The sequence below is a fragment of the Penaeus monodon genome, chromosome 6 (genome assembly GCF_015228065.2).
Source record: "Penaeus monodon isolate SGIC_2016 chromosome 6, NSTDA_Pmon_1, whole genome shotgun sequence".
Lineage (NCBI taxonomy): Eukaryota > Metazoa > Arthropoda > Malacostraca > Decapoda > Penaeidae > Penaeus > Penaeus monodon.
The window spans coordinates 11,693,385-11,708,671 of NC_051391.1; the positions used below are offsets into that span (position 1 = coordinate 11,693,385).

The 15,287-nt window shown below is 41.7% G+C and overlaps 1 protein-coding gene across 1 annotated transcript in view; it reads right to left on the reverse strand.

Annotated features, from left to right (window-relative positions):
- The window catches only part of LOC119574209 (sodium-dependent noradrenaline transporter-like), a 58,639-nt gene extending 47,573 nt beyond the window's left edge, over positions 1-11,066 (reverse strand). The window contains 8 exon segments of the mRNA XM_037921350.1: positions 239-439; positions 442-466; positions 608-742; positions 965-1,097; positions 1,268-1,314; positions 7,433-7,587; positions 10,554-10,685; positions 10,808-11,066. Of these exon segments, the coding sequence (XP_037777278.1) occupies positions 239-439; positions 442-466; positions 608-742; positions 965-1,097; positions 1,268-1,314; positions 7,433-7,587; positions 10,554-10,685; positions 10,808-10,967 (988 nt within the window). The 5' untranslated portion in view covers positions 10,968-11,066.
- Positions 11,067-15,287: the final 4,221 nt, after the last annotated feature.

Here is a 15,287-nt window from a genome sequence, read left to right on the forward strand (position 1 = left end):
CGTCTATGCCCAGGAAGAACAACATCAGGAAGAAAAGGACGGACCATAAGGGAGAAACCGGCATCAGGGATAAAGCCTCAGGATAGACGATGAACACCAAGGACGGGCCTGAGGAAATATTTTCATGCTCTATGCTTACCTCATTAACGATACATACTGAATTAAACCATGGACATTCTTTACTTGTATTTGTTAAAATCAGGAAGTAATATAGCAAAACCTTCTCTAACAATCTTACCAGCAACAGCAAGTTCTTCAATAGAAACGCCAGCTCTATTGGCCATGAAGCCGAGCACCGAGAAGACGACGAATCCCGCCAGGATGGAGGTGCTGCAGCACAGGACGGGGACAATGAGCGCGTCCCTCGTGCACCGATTGTCGAATTTGTTGTAGGAACCGAAGCAGATGAGCGACCCCCATCCGGGGCCCAAGGATAAAAGATCTGTATGGCCGCTGCCGCCCACACCTGGTTCAGGTGTGCGAATGGAAGAAACCCACGAATAGTAGAGGAATAGAGGCAGTCAAGTAGATTTTCTATGACAAAGCCACAGATAACGCATACGTATTTTTTCATATAAATATTCAACACTATAGCTATTTAGTTCACCTTCATCTCTTTAAGTCTGTTAAACTCGGGATAGATGTAGAAGTAGATTCCATCCGTGGCTCCCGGAAGTGTGACCCCACGTATCAGCAGAATGAACAGCATGACAAACGGGAAAATCGCTGTGAACCACACGACCTGCGTGACACATGAAACAGACCAAGGTATATTCATATGTCAGCATAACAGATCTTCACGGTAAATATCCATCATCCATATTTTAGTTGAGCTGGATTTAAATCCTAAATCTTTCCATATTTCGGTGTCTCACGTTAGTGAAATGTTAGCAAAGGAGCTTCTGAAAAATCGTATTTGTTGAACTCTATAAATAGCCTAGTTACCCCTTGAGATCACACTTACTTTCCCCAGAATCTTAATCCCCTTGAAGACGCAGAAAAAGAGGAAGACGAAGACCACGAAGGTCACGATAACAACCGGCCACTCGATGCGGCCGAGGTCGTCGATGCCGGACGAGACCCGCAGGATCTTCTGGCTGAGGGAGAGAACAAGGGTGAGGGAGAGAACAAGGCTGAAAGAGATAACCAGCAGTTGAGGGAGAAAACCATCCAAGGTGTATGGCATTTTGGCCTATATATAAATGCATATACATCCACACACACACACACACATATATATATATATCCATACGTAAGACATACTTACTGAAAGAATTCATCGGCTGAAGACACACCGTTTTTCACATCTCCTTCCTATACAAAAATAAATTCATGCTTAAATCAAGGAAGTTTTAAGCATTAGAGTATTAAATATATACGTTTCGGTACCACACATATATACATAGATATACACATATATATATCTATCTAACAGATCTATATCTATCTATACAAACACGCTAACACACGCAAACACACACGCACACACACACACACACACTAAATATATATATATATATATATATATATATATATATATATATATATATATATATATATATATTCATATATATACATATGCATATATATACATATATACATACATATACACATATACATATATATACATAAATATACATATATACATACAGTGTACACACACAACCACACATGTGTATGTATGTATGTATGTATATGTATATGTGTATATGTATATATATATAGAGAGAGTGAGAGGGCAATCGAGGAAGAGAGAGACCAACAAAGAGAAAGAGAGAGGGGGGGGATATATAGGAAGGAAATGTTCATAGTGTTGAATGGTGACACTAGTAGCCTTCTCAGCATTGTTACGGTGGCGAATAGAGGAGAACACAGCTTGGCTTATCATTTTCTTGTAGCACGGGAGCGAGGCTGTAGCTGCACCAGCAGCAGGCAGATCCAAACTGCAGGTATTTCTTGCGAGACGATCAGCGGTGTCATTTGCGTGAAGTCTTATATGGGAGTGGATCTACAGAGGGTTGTCGCCAGCTGACGGAGGATTTATTTGACTTGTTGGTATGCAGGACTGGGAGATGAGAGAGCGTGGAATGCAGACTGTGAGTCACATACTATCAACTCGTTGTCTCTGGTTTCTGACAGTAAAGCTACAGTATCCAGAAATCCATTTAGTTCACAATACGTTGCCCTTGTTGAGTTGGAGAGTCGACGGCCTGTCCAACCCCCTTGTGGTGGTCCCATGCTAGGGGAAAACACAGCACATTCAGCACTACCTTCAAAGATCCATCAGCGTAGAGACGGTAGGAGGCACTGAGAGAAGACGACAGTTCTGCAATAGTTTACAAGGCTCTTTTGTTTTTGGAGCTGAGGAGGGTCAATCTTGGAGACTGCGGTGTAGGAGACCTGGGATAGGCATATGCCAGGGTGGGAAACGAGGGTCCACGTCTTTCATCATAATGTTGATGTTAAGAGTCCAAATGCTTGAGCAGACATTCCTGAAAAGTGTATAGCCTCAAGGGCGAAGGAGAGGACAAGGTGCATCTGCATTTAGTAAGGTGCTGATGATGTAAGTATAATGGGGAGAGAGGTGTGGGTAATGCAAACATCTGATGTTGAAGTATGTACCATTGGAGTATATTCTCTCAGTAAGTAGTGGAAGATGGAGTTCTTGCTGCATGTTGACAATCCTCGTGGAGATGGGACAACCTAAGATGAGTCTCATTGCCTGGTTTGAAATTTTTCGATTAGTTGTAAAACCGTTCTGAAGAGTTGACAGAGTGAGGAGACAGATAATTGATAACTGATCGAATAAATGCAATATATATAGTGCTGGCGACAGGAATTGACAATAGTCAGGCGGAATTGCAGTCTGGCCAGCAGGTCTTGGACGATGGGATGCACACGTCTTGATGGAATTAAAGGTGTAATCAGTACTGGGTACTGTGTGCATAATGTTATGATGTTCCCTATTATGAATTCTGGAAGTGTTCCTGCAGGGCGGAAAGAGAGGACTCTGCTCTTTTCTGGGCATATGAGTCCATACAAAGCAAATGCCACATCTAAGGAGTGCATACCTTCTGGACTTGAATGAAGCACATATCTGCATAGCAAGTAATTGCTGGTCCATTGATGTCAGGGAGTAAGGAGAGAAGGCGATGTATTGAATAAAAAGGGACTGATTACTCCTTGTGGAGTACCTAGTTAAAACTCTTTGGTATTGCTATATGCCCCCTTAAACAGAACATGAGTTCTATTCCTCAGGTATCCCTTATACACTCAAAAGATTTCCTTAATGCAAGTCAATGAGTTGGTCCGAGATAATACCTTTAGCATGTCAAATGCACTTTTCAGATCAATAATGCCACAATACTGGTGGGGGAGAGACGAGTACAGAGCTCCATAGGCATGTGTTCCTCTTTGGGTAGGACCCAGACTAGCCAAAAGCTTGTCTTGTAGCCAGAGTATAGACGTGAAAGGAAAGTGCGTTCAAATACCTTGCAAAAGCAGAGGTGAGGGAGACAGTCGGAATTGTCAGTGCAGCTTTGGGAATGGTATTATTGTGCTACAGGTCCAGGCTTGTGGCACATATCCCAGGTGGAAGCACAGATTATATAGCTCGAGGAGGGAATTGCCAGGTACATCCAGGAGTGTGTGGACTGCATAAATAATTTCATCATCACCAGGAGCTGTTGCCTTACCCTGGCAAGCTCGTGTGCAGTTCGTTGTTGCTTATGATCACGTCATCATCATCATCAGTCTCCAGCAATGCAGCACTGAGATGGAGCGTCTGATGAGTTTTTTGAGTGGAGAGCATCTTATATGTTTGGTGGAAGGTTACTGGCTTGTGACTGTGCTGACCATTCATTGATGAGATCTTGCGCATATTGAGCAGAGATATAGTGGTGGATATTTTGGGGCTTTTTCCTCACTACCTTAATGAGATGCCACATGGTGCCAACACTAGTCTGATGGGCAATGCTATCTGCAAGTTTCTACCATGAATCTAGTTGGACAGAATGTTATAGAGGAACCAGGTCATCTCTTAATAACTGATAATGGTAAAGATGCTCAGGGGTTGGTTGTTTCTGAAAGGCAAGACCATCCTGTACTGCCTTTCTTTCTGCCTACGGTTATCCAGTGTCCAGGTGTGGGCGTCGCAGAGGCAAGAAATGTGCGCTCTGCTGATGTATTTGGTGTATAAGGCATGTGTAGCATTGGCAATAGAGGAATATGATTTTTTTCAGGGCACTGAAAGCCAAATGTAGGAAGATTAGTTATATATGAAATATATGTAGGGTGATATTTGGGTGGGACTGCCATATGGGTACGGATATGCAATGGAGGTGTAGTAAGAAGATTAGTAGACAATAACAAGGTGGTTGGAAAAGAGTGCAGGAACCGTTGAACACTTGACTTGAGATGCCACAAGTCCTGATGTAAGAATAGGGTCCAGAGTACTACCTCACACATGTGTGGCACCAGCAGTGTCCCAGTGAGTCAGCTGATTTAGCTGAATGTATTCTGGAGTTGTGTTCCATTGTTATTAATAGTACCAGCAAGGTCTCCTAGAGCAGGGTGCCTGGCATTGAAATCACCCATGTAAATCATGCCACAGATAATAGGGGATAGTAGAAGATTCATCTTATGAGTGCAGCATACCTGTTGCACAACCTTATGTGGCCACTGTCTACAGTTATTTCAAGAAGCTGGAAGGTTGAGTTGTTGTCTATGGAGTTTTGGAGAAAACTGTTGGATTGAAGTGTGAACATATGTAATGAGTCCATTTCGAACATGATGCATGTAGGACAAAAACATAACCACTGAGTGAGGATACATCCCCTCTAAGTAGGGCTAGTCCAATGAATGCTTCTTGAATAAGACACCACCCAGACATAAAGATTATGTCTGGGTGGTGGTTGTGTACATATCCTGTAGGTGCTGTAAGTTTTGCTCAGTTTGTAATACTGCAGGCATTCCATGAGATGTAGCTTGTGCAGTGGTGACACAAGTGGCTGTAGAAGCATGAGCAGCAGGCATACTGCAGGTATCATTAGTCAATATATCCTGTGGGAAAAGCTCCTTGGGGCGATTGTTATGCCCTCAAAACGTGTAGCAGTGAAATCCAGCTTTTTAGTGAGCGTAGTAATTGTACTAATCCCAACCCATTGTCACTCAACAATTAAGTTTAAAGTGATCTCGAATGTAGCTTGTTTGTTTCCAAACCCATTGAGGCGAGCTTCTATTGTATCAAAATGCTCTGTAAGTGATGTAATTCTAGTTCTGAGTGCAGCAACAGTATCACATAGTGCAGTCACTTGCACAGAATCTCAGACAGAATGGAGGGGACTATGGGGTGGCGATGGTGAAGTTGTAAATCAATCTGCTTGTAGGTGTGTTGGCAGCTTATTGATATCTTGCACATCCATGCCAAATGTTAACTCCTACCTGATGATATTGGGGATATTTCCATAGCAACATGTCTGGTGGGGGTATCAAAAAGCTATGTCGAAGCAGAGTCTGAATCAGTAGTAGGTGGTCGATTGGTGCAGGACATGAGCGAGTCATGAGGACCGCTCGGCTGTGGAATAGCATCTTGAGACGTCTAATATTCCAGCACCGAAAGAATCATGACTGTTTATCCTTCATCCTGCGAAACTCAAAGGATGGCAAACAGAGAAGAAAGCTGAAGATGACACTTTCTAGTGGTGGATGAGGAAGGTTCCAAGTTATCGCCAAGCAGTTGATAGCTGTGCCCTTCTGATGGAATTGTGGAATCAACAAGCTGAGTGGTGCCTGGGAGCTCCTTGGCCAAGGCTGGATCAGTGCATACAGGGTAACGTGTGAGGAGGCATATAGGAAATTTATGGGAGCTTTCTGGTGTCTTGAATCTCAAGATGGAGGATCATGAACTCCCCGTTTGTTACACTGTTGACAATATCTGTGCAATGGCGAGAAATATAACGAAGTGAGATGTTATCGATGACATCTTACCTCAGCCTTTTTGCGATAGAGATTGAAGGCTCTGTTCACCTCAGTCAGCCAACGAAGCTAAGTTGATACTAAGCCGTAGCTTAGTATCAACTGACAGATTGTCTTTGAACAGAAGCTTAGCGTTTGGCAGAAGGGGTGTGGTGCGGCGTGGTTGCTCCCGAGGACAGCGCGACACGGCGTCCAAGTTGTGGCAGCACTGGCCATTGGCTGGTTTCCCTATAATTCTTATCTGGCCTCTCAAGCACAATGCTAGGTGCTATGCCCTATCCAAGACGTCACACAGGTAGCATTGCGCATGTGCAAAAATGGCAGCTTCTGATCAACCCTGCGTTCCGTTGGGCACCTTGTAGCGATGCGAAGCGCACAATTTCAACGGAACGGCCTGTAGCGCGATACTGTATTTTTGTTGGCGCACAAACGCTACGGTCCCGAGAGGTGATGCAGCTAGCAGACGACGCGTACATTGTTTACAATCACAGCTCATGTAGAGTGTCAAGGATTTTTTTTCGCTATCGATGCTGCCATATGGACTTTTAAGATCAGTTGAAACCTAATGGGTACTCGTTAACTGGTATATGAGTACATTTTCAGCTTAGCAAAAGATGATAAATGCGAAGAAACATGAGAATGCGGGAATTTTAATGGAAAATATATGTAAAGATACAAATATAACATAAATATTAGCATAAATAAAAGTCATAGTAAATGTGTTTAAACAAATTTTAAAACACAAAAAGCTCGTGTGTCACTGTTTACATTCGAGCGTCACCGCAGCTTAGCGTAAATAAGTATTCCGTATTTTGCAATGGAACGCAAGGCAGATGGGACTGACTGATTGAGCTGTATTTTTGTTTCAAACTACAGGCTAAGTCCAATTTCAACAAAATTTCAAATTTATCTGAAATTTATCTCTCTGCAACAGCTAGTTGGTGTAAATAGTGAAGATCCACTAGTAAACCCGAAAAATAAGGAGCTCCGACAGGGGTTTGTTTACATTTGAAGGGAGGGAAGGGAGAGAGTAATAGGAAAAAGAGAGAGAGAGAGCGTTTGCGTGTGAATATATATATATATATATATATATATATATATATATATATATATATATATATATATATATACACACACAAGCATACACATATATTCATATCTATCTATATGTGTTTGTGTGTGTGCGCGTACGTGCGTGCGTGCGCGTACGTGTGTGTGTGTGCACGTGCGCGTCTGTTTGTGTGCGTGCGTGTGCGTGCGTACATCCGTGCGTACGTGCGCGCGCGCGTTTTTTTGTGTGTGTGCATACATAGATACATATATGTGTGTGTTCGTTTGGGTGTGCATGTGTGTGTAAATATATGTATATGTATGTGTATGTGTATATTTCTATGTATCTGCACACATATAAACAGACAGATAGATATAGATTATTAACAAAAATCGTCACACATACGGCCGTGCAGTTGGGCGAATTCCAGCTGTTCCCGCACGAGGCCCACGGAAGGTCCCAGCTGAAGGAGTACGCGAGGAACAGCAGGGGATACGCGACTAAAACAATGTAGTACGTTAGTGTCACCAAGTTGATAGCGAGGGATGCCATACCAAGACCTGCACGAGTGATATACAAAACGTTTCCTTGCAGTATTTGCATTATTCACACACACACACAAATGTGTATGTGTGTGTGTGTGTGAAATTTATGTATAAAAATGCTTGACAAAAAATAATGAAACAATACAGAACAGTTTGACGAAGGTACAAATCGAATGTAGAAAGGAGGCAAAATAAGCTAGCTATCCATTTAACAGTTGGTTAGTTATTTACTTGAAATTTAGGGTGGTTGCGGTATTTGTACCATTGAGCTTAGGTTCTATGCTAATTATGTGGAGAGATTTTGCTATGATCAGGTCGAATTTGTTAGGAAAGGTCAAGATTTTGTTAAACGGGTATGTTAAGGTGAGAGTGATCTCTCATTACTGAGAAGGATGGTTTACTCAGCGGTAGGCCAGTCCTGAAGTTGCATTTATGTTCGAGAATGTGGTGTGCAGCCATCGAGAGGATGAACCCACGTACCTAGCCTGACAGCTAGGACAGTGTAAAAAGGTAAACCACATTGGAACATAAATCAGAGTTGCAATTTCTTCTGCTGTAGAACATGACCAATAGAATTGCTATTGTGAAAAACAAATCGGAAACTGACTTAAGGATAGCACTGCTCAAAAAAATTTGTTTAACGAGCTTCAGATTTCAAAAGTAAGAGCGCCCGTACATGGTAGTTTTATATCTTTGATGTCTTTATTAATTGTGGTAATTGCAGTTTTGTGTGAGAACTTCTGACAAAGTAAATTATTCATTACTTTATGAAAAGGTGGGATGGGTATTCATTCGAAGCAAAATATTCTCTTAAATACATGGCTTCTGTGTGAAAACTGGCCCAAGTAGAACAAATATTGCAGACTTCAGGCTGTTCAATTTGTAAATAAGAGGTATGTAGTTCAGAAAGTGAAGTCCAAGACCAGTGAATAATGGTTTCCTGTAGGTGTTGACAGAGAAACGACCATTTTGAAAGGTAATGGAAGGGTCCAAGTTTATTTTTATTTATTTATTTATTTTTATTAATTTTCATTTATTTATTTATTTATTTTTCAACTTCGCAGGTGTATTTAATGTTAGGGTCTTGTGAATTTAGACATGAAAGAAAAGGACTGATATGAGAGGGGCCACTGAAAAGCAAGAAAGTGTCGTCCATATATCAACTATAAAAATTTGGTTTGAAGTTGGAAGGGCAGTTATTGAGCCAAGGTTATTCGTCATAACAGAGGAAAGTATTAGCATAACAAGGGCCAAGTGGTGATCCCATTGCTACGCCGTCAACTTGGGTGTAAAGGCAAACATTAAAAGTAAATATTGAATCGTGAGCAGTGATGTCTAAAAGCTTTCTAAAGGTTGTTTTGATTAAACCAGCCGAGTTCAGAGTAAAAGAGGTAGCTTTATCAACTATTATTTCTGTGGTTTCTTTCAGAGGGACATTAGTGAATAGTGATTCTATGTCAAAGCTGGCCATTGTAACGGATATATTGATTTGAGTGAGTAAATTTCTTTTACAAAAGCAAAAGTTATATACAGTATACCGATAGGAGGGAAGAGGGGAGATTATCTGTACAAAAAAAATGGCAATGTACCAACAAAAGAAATCATGTGGCTAATAGGTACACCGAGTCTATGGCCAAATAGGAAACCAAGTTTAAAGCAGAAGTAGTGAGAAGGTTGTGACTTCCCCAATGAATGTAACAACCTATTTAGTTTATATTCCAGTTTTAAAAGATAAGTAGAAGTGTCAGAGTTAATTAGTTTAACTTTAGAGTTACTACCAAGTATGGAGTTTATTATAGTAGTCGTCTCTGTTAAGGATAATGACTGCCACCTTTATCTGGTCTGGTAAGGATTATTTTATGATCTTTCAATGATTTCAAAGAAGCAGGGAGTGACTAGTGCTCATGGTTGTCCGTGATATGTTTGAATTTCTTGAATGTGTTGTTAGCCACAACAGAGATGTTATTGGTTTCTTTATAAATACTACCGTTTCGGATGGTGGCAAAGTTTCTCAAAAGAAAGAAATATGTGTGGTTAATGGTGTTAGATGGCATACAGCAATCCAGACCAAAGAAAGTATATCTTTTTGAAAAAGAATATTTTACATGGGTACCCATCCCACCTATTTCATAAAGTAATGAATAATTTCCTTTGTCAGAAATTTTTACACAAACCTACATTTACCACAGTTAATAGAGACATCTGATTTATGTTCTAATGTGGTTTACCTTTTTACTTGTCGTAGCTGTCAGGCTAGGTACGTGGGTTCTATCTCACAATGGCTGCAACACCACATTCTCAAACATAAAGGAAAGTCTATTAAGACTGGCCTACCACTGAGTAAACCATCCTTCTCAGCAATCCGAGAGCACTCTCACCTTCACCCATTTAACACTACTGATTTCAAAATCTTGACCTTTCACCTCAACAGATTCGACGTGATCATAGCCGAATCTCTGCACGTAATTAGCATAAAACCTGAGCTCAATTGTACAACTACCGACCAACCTATATACCAAGTAAACAACCATCCAGTTGTTAAAAGGATAGTTACCCTAATTTGCCTCTTTTCCACATCAGATCTGTACCTTCGTCAAATTGTTCTGTATTATATGTTTCGTTATTCTTTGTCAAGCACTTTTATACATAAATTTTGTATCTACTTTTAGCACTGATGATGGAGATTGATTCTTCGAAACGTCTGCAACAATGAAGTTTTACTCAACAGTATTGGTTTCTCTATTCCTGATGACCAATCCTATAACCCAACACATAAGAAGGAAATATGGCAAGAGTACAGAACTTCTTTCACTCTAAGAAATTGGAAAAAGGTTACATATATATATCACATTCTTTATGCTTGATAGATAATACAAATATACACAAATTCTCTTGTATTATACATATAAACTGTGAAGGAAATATTTCACACGATTAACATATCTAAATGGTCCCCACAGAAAAAGCACCGAATTCCTTGCCTTTGAAAGCCGGGCAGACGGAGAAGACGCCGAGGCAGCTGGAGGAACTGAACTGCCCGACGGCCGTCTCCAGGAAGAACAGCGGGATGCCCACCAGTACCAGCGTCAGTAGGTAGGGGACCAAGAACGCCCCTGTGTCGGCAAGAACAACAACTGTACAAAAAGCTGTGATACAGATTCACTAAGGACGCACATCTATTTTCTATATGATTATTACCTATATATTAATCCATGGCGATTTCTATTCTTCTTACCTCCGCCATTTATATAACACAGGTAAGGGAATCTCCATACGTTGCCAAGCCCAATGGCATAGCCCATCATTGTAAAGAGGTAATCACATTTGTGTGACCAGTGTCCTCGCCCTTCCTTCTCGCCGTCTACGTCGGGGAGGCTGTCGCCGCTCGAAGCCATCTGGACCCTGTGTCGTGAACGTGAACTTTGCACTCCTTTTAATTTCCAGAACACGAAGACGATGTTGTCGTCTTGGGGCTTGAATTCTCTTCGGATGGAGGGCCCCTTTGAAAGACATGTATATGTTTAGCATATTTTGCTTTGGTGCATGTTTAATCTAGACTGGAGGGTTTGATTTATTGTTATGAGAAGCTGTATTCAAAAAGAGGTAAATTCTATATATGTGTCTATATATCTATATGTGTTTATATATACATTATATTTATAAATATATATCATATTATGTACATATATGTATATTCACATATATACATATATATGTACACACATATGTCTGTATATGTATATATATGCATATATGAGGATGTATACACAAATATGTATATATGATATATGCAAATAAATATGTATGTGTATACATAAACAAATATATATATGAGTGTATATATATATATATATATATATATATATATATATATATATATATATATATATATATATGCATAAAGATATACAAATATGCACACATACGTATATATGTGTATGTATGTATGTATATACACTATGTGTATATATGTGTCTGTGTATGTATGTGTGCATGTATGTATTGTATATATGCATGCATTTGTATGTCTAAACACACACACACACACATATCAAAGTAAACTAACTGCTTAGCTTGGAAACCGTGAATTCAATAAATTGTTATTGTGTGTTAGTAAGTTACAAAGATATGGAATATAATTGAGATTATAAACAATAAACACTGTAACTGTAACGTGTGTGTGTTCATTTAGTAGCGATTTGTAGTCTTCATTTTTCTCAAACGATGAACGCGTTTTCACATATCGACAGTATAAATTTAATAAAAAGAACATCCCTTAGGGCATCCCAACTCAGTATTGAATCTGAAAATGTTAACGTTGTTATTGCTTCTTCGGGTATAGGGCAATAGGTCTCAAATTTGCCGAAGGTAAAAGTGTATGGGCTGCGAACATGAAGAAGAGTTGTTACGGGTACATGTTAACAATTTCGCTGCAAGTACCTCAAGGAAGAGCATAAAGACTGTTACATCGTTAAAATCACACTCTTATTGCTTCATGATTTCCTTACAGATGTTTACCAGCCGTAAAAATGTGATGGATGCTTAGAAATGAAAGAAAACGAACATTCCCCAGATCCACTTCTGCAAATTGAACTATAAAGCTTTCCAGTGCTCACACGATATACTTTTTTTTTTTTTTTTTTAATGGTAGGTTCATGTTTGAGCCGCCGTGGTCACAGCATGATACTTAATTGTAGTTTTCATGTTGTGATGCTCTTGGAGTGAGTACGTGGTAGGGTCCCTAGTTCCTTTCCACGGAGAGTGCCGGTGTTACTTTTTTAGGTAATCATTCTCTCTATTTTATCCATACTTGGTACTAGCAAGGTAGGCAATCGAGGTGAAGTTCCTTGCCCAAGGGAACAACGCGCCGGCCGGTGACTCGAACCCTCGAACTCAGATTGCCGTCGTGACAGTCTTGAGTCCGACGCTCTAACCACTCGGCCACCGCGTCCTTACACGTTATGCTGTGTACTATAAAATGGCACTCCTACAGTTAACCTTTCTTCTAATTCTGTCTGTCTGCTTTTGATAAGTTGTTAATGGCTTTCCACAGGGACAAACAAACAGTTGGATAATTTATCAACTTAACCACTCCTTTACCAAAATATCCTGTTGCTTATTTCAACGTAACTATATGTTTTACAAGTAACTAATCAACTTGTTTGTAAATATGCAGTTAACCCAAAAATCACAATAAACGAAGGTTCTTAGTTTTTTTCTCTGATTTTTTGGAGAAAAAAAATGAAATTTATGTAATATACAACAACAGGTCTAAAATTAGTACATTTCTTTTGCCAAATTCAAAATGAAAATCTACGTGATTTTTTTTTAAATAAAAAGTAGAAGCTGGATACGCACAAGTGTTGCTGCGGGAAGTCACTGACGAAGTGAACGGAAATTATGTGGCCCCACTTGTTGTAGTCTGTCTCCCGGGTAACGAGGCTAAGGCGACCCGGTTACGTGGTGAAGAATAATGACCAAGATAACGCGATTTTTAATTCCCGAAGGTGATGAATATTATGCAAGGGTTTTGGTTTCGAGCGTTTTGCATGTGAGGGCTATTAAAGTAGTGTTAGCGTACATAAATAAACAAAACATCTGGCATATACAAAAACTGTTTCATATATGATTTATTATATTGAAACACATATCATATATATATTATATAACATAAGTAATATTATCATATACATGCAAAACGCACACGTACACGCCGTGGACACACAATAATAGATATATATATATATATTATATTATATATATATATATAATATATATAATATATATATATATATATATATAATATGTATATATATATGTAACATATACACACACACACTTATATGTGTGTGTTTGAATACACCACACACACACCATATATATGTGTGTGTATACATTCAAACACAAGCACACACACACCCCACACACACACACACACACACCCCACACACACCCCACACACACACACACAAACACACACAATATATATATATATAATATATATTATATAATATATATATAACTTTTATGTGTGGGGTTTGAATAATTACATATATGTGTGTGTACTTTTTGTAAAACTTTTAGATATATGGAATATAAGCCAAATGCATGTCTGAGAGTATATACGGATAATAAGATATTGCTACGCCGTGGGTCTTTGTCTCTGGAAACTCAGCAGTACACCGACAAAGGGCCCCCAACAGCGTGAAGAGTGAACTGATGGAGGAAGGTGCAGACTTGAAGGGCGGAGGTTTTAGGGCCTAGAGGGAGGAAGTGAAGGGCGGGGAAAAGGCGGCCCTCGATAGATTGTAGTAACGTTGCAAGCCCGAGAAAGGCCCGACGAGGTTCTGGCAACAGAGCCAGAGGGCCCGATTTACTGGGGTCGCCTGGGGTCCGTGCAGGAAACCCCCCCTCGGCCGCAGCATCGTGTTGGAGCCAGTGGCGCGCCCAGAAGGCTGGGCACCACTCGAGACCTCCTTGGTATAGGTGGCGGCAAACCCGGTTTAACCCGCCCCCGTTTGCCTCCTCACCCCTTTCCCCCCCCCGGGGCGTGTTGTTCACGGCACGCGTTCTCCACCCCGCAGCCCTCGGCCTCCCAGACATTCTGTGAAACGTAAGCCAGGGTGAGTACGACGGGAAGGTGCCTGGGGGCAAATGTTCGCCCCAATTTGAAATGCTGGCATCTGCCAAGGGCTGGAGCCAGGAAGAGAAGGCCCTGCAGCTGGTAACAGCGCTAAGGGGCCCCGCGGTGGAAGTGTTGGGGCATCTGCCGGCATCCCAAAATGCCTCTTACACCAGCGTGGCGGAGGCTTTGAAACGCCGTTTCGGGCACCACCACCAGGCCGAGGTATATCGGGCCGCTTGAAGAAGCGGATCGTGAGCGTGGCGAAGACACGGGTCCCCAGTGGCGCAGGATGTGGAGGCGCTGGTAAGGAGGTTGAAACCCTTTGCGGCTGCGGAAGAGATGATCATGGTCCTGGCCCGCGATTTCTTTGTGACGTTTTGCGGACCAGCAGCTGCAAATCTATGTAAAGAAAGGCACACCCTGAGGACCGGGCAGGTGGTGCTAGCGAGGGCTTGGATTTCCCGAGGCCTTCCTGAAGGCAACCAGTGGCCTAGGACCAGCTGCTCAAGCCCCACCATGACCTCTGGGGCCGGAAGGGCTAAAGTGGAGAAGGTAGCATTGAGGAAGGTGAGCCGAGCATTTCCAAGGCTTGTGTTGGGGCTGCGGAGAGGTAGGCACAGACGTAGTCGGGTGTCGGAGGGAGCAGAGAACCACGTCCTCTAAAACCGGACGGATTCTGATGCCTTCCAGCAGTGCTGCAAGGACTGTGGAGGTAGGTCACCATCTGAGTGCATGTCCTAAGGCTAAGGAAGGGGTACAGGAGGAAAACTCGGACAGGCTGGAGAAGGGGGCCGAAACCAGCCGTCCTCGGTTCCCAGGCCCCGACTTGGGTAAGCTGCCGTCGAACCCAGCACGATGCAGGTGGAGGGCTCAGTAGATGGGAAGCCATGCCGCCTGACAGTGGACACTGGGGCTGAGAAGACCCCCTAGTGCGGCCTGATATGTTGGCCACTATGCGACTTCCAGATGCACCACAGAGACTGTGTGGTGTCACGGGGCATTGTGTGCAGCTCAAGGGGCCAGTGGGCTCGTTTTGGGCGTGGGGCAGCATGGTGCAGTGGCGCCGGTGTATGTGGCCGATCTGGACGAG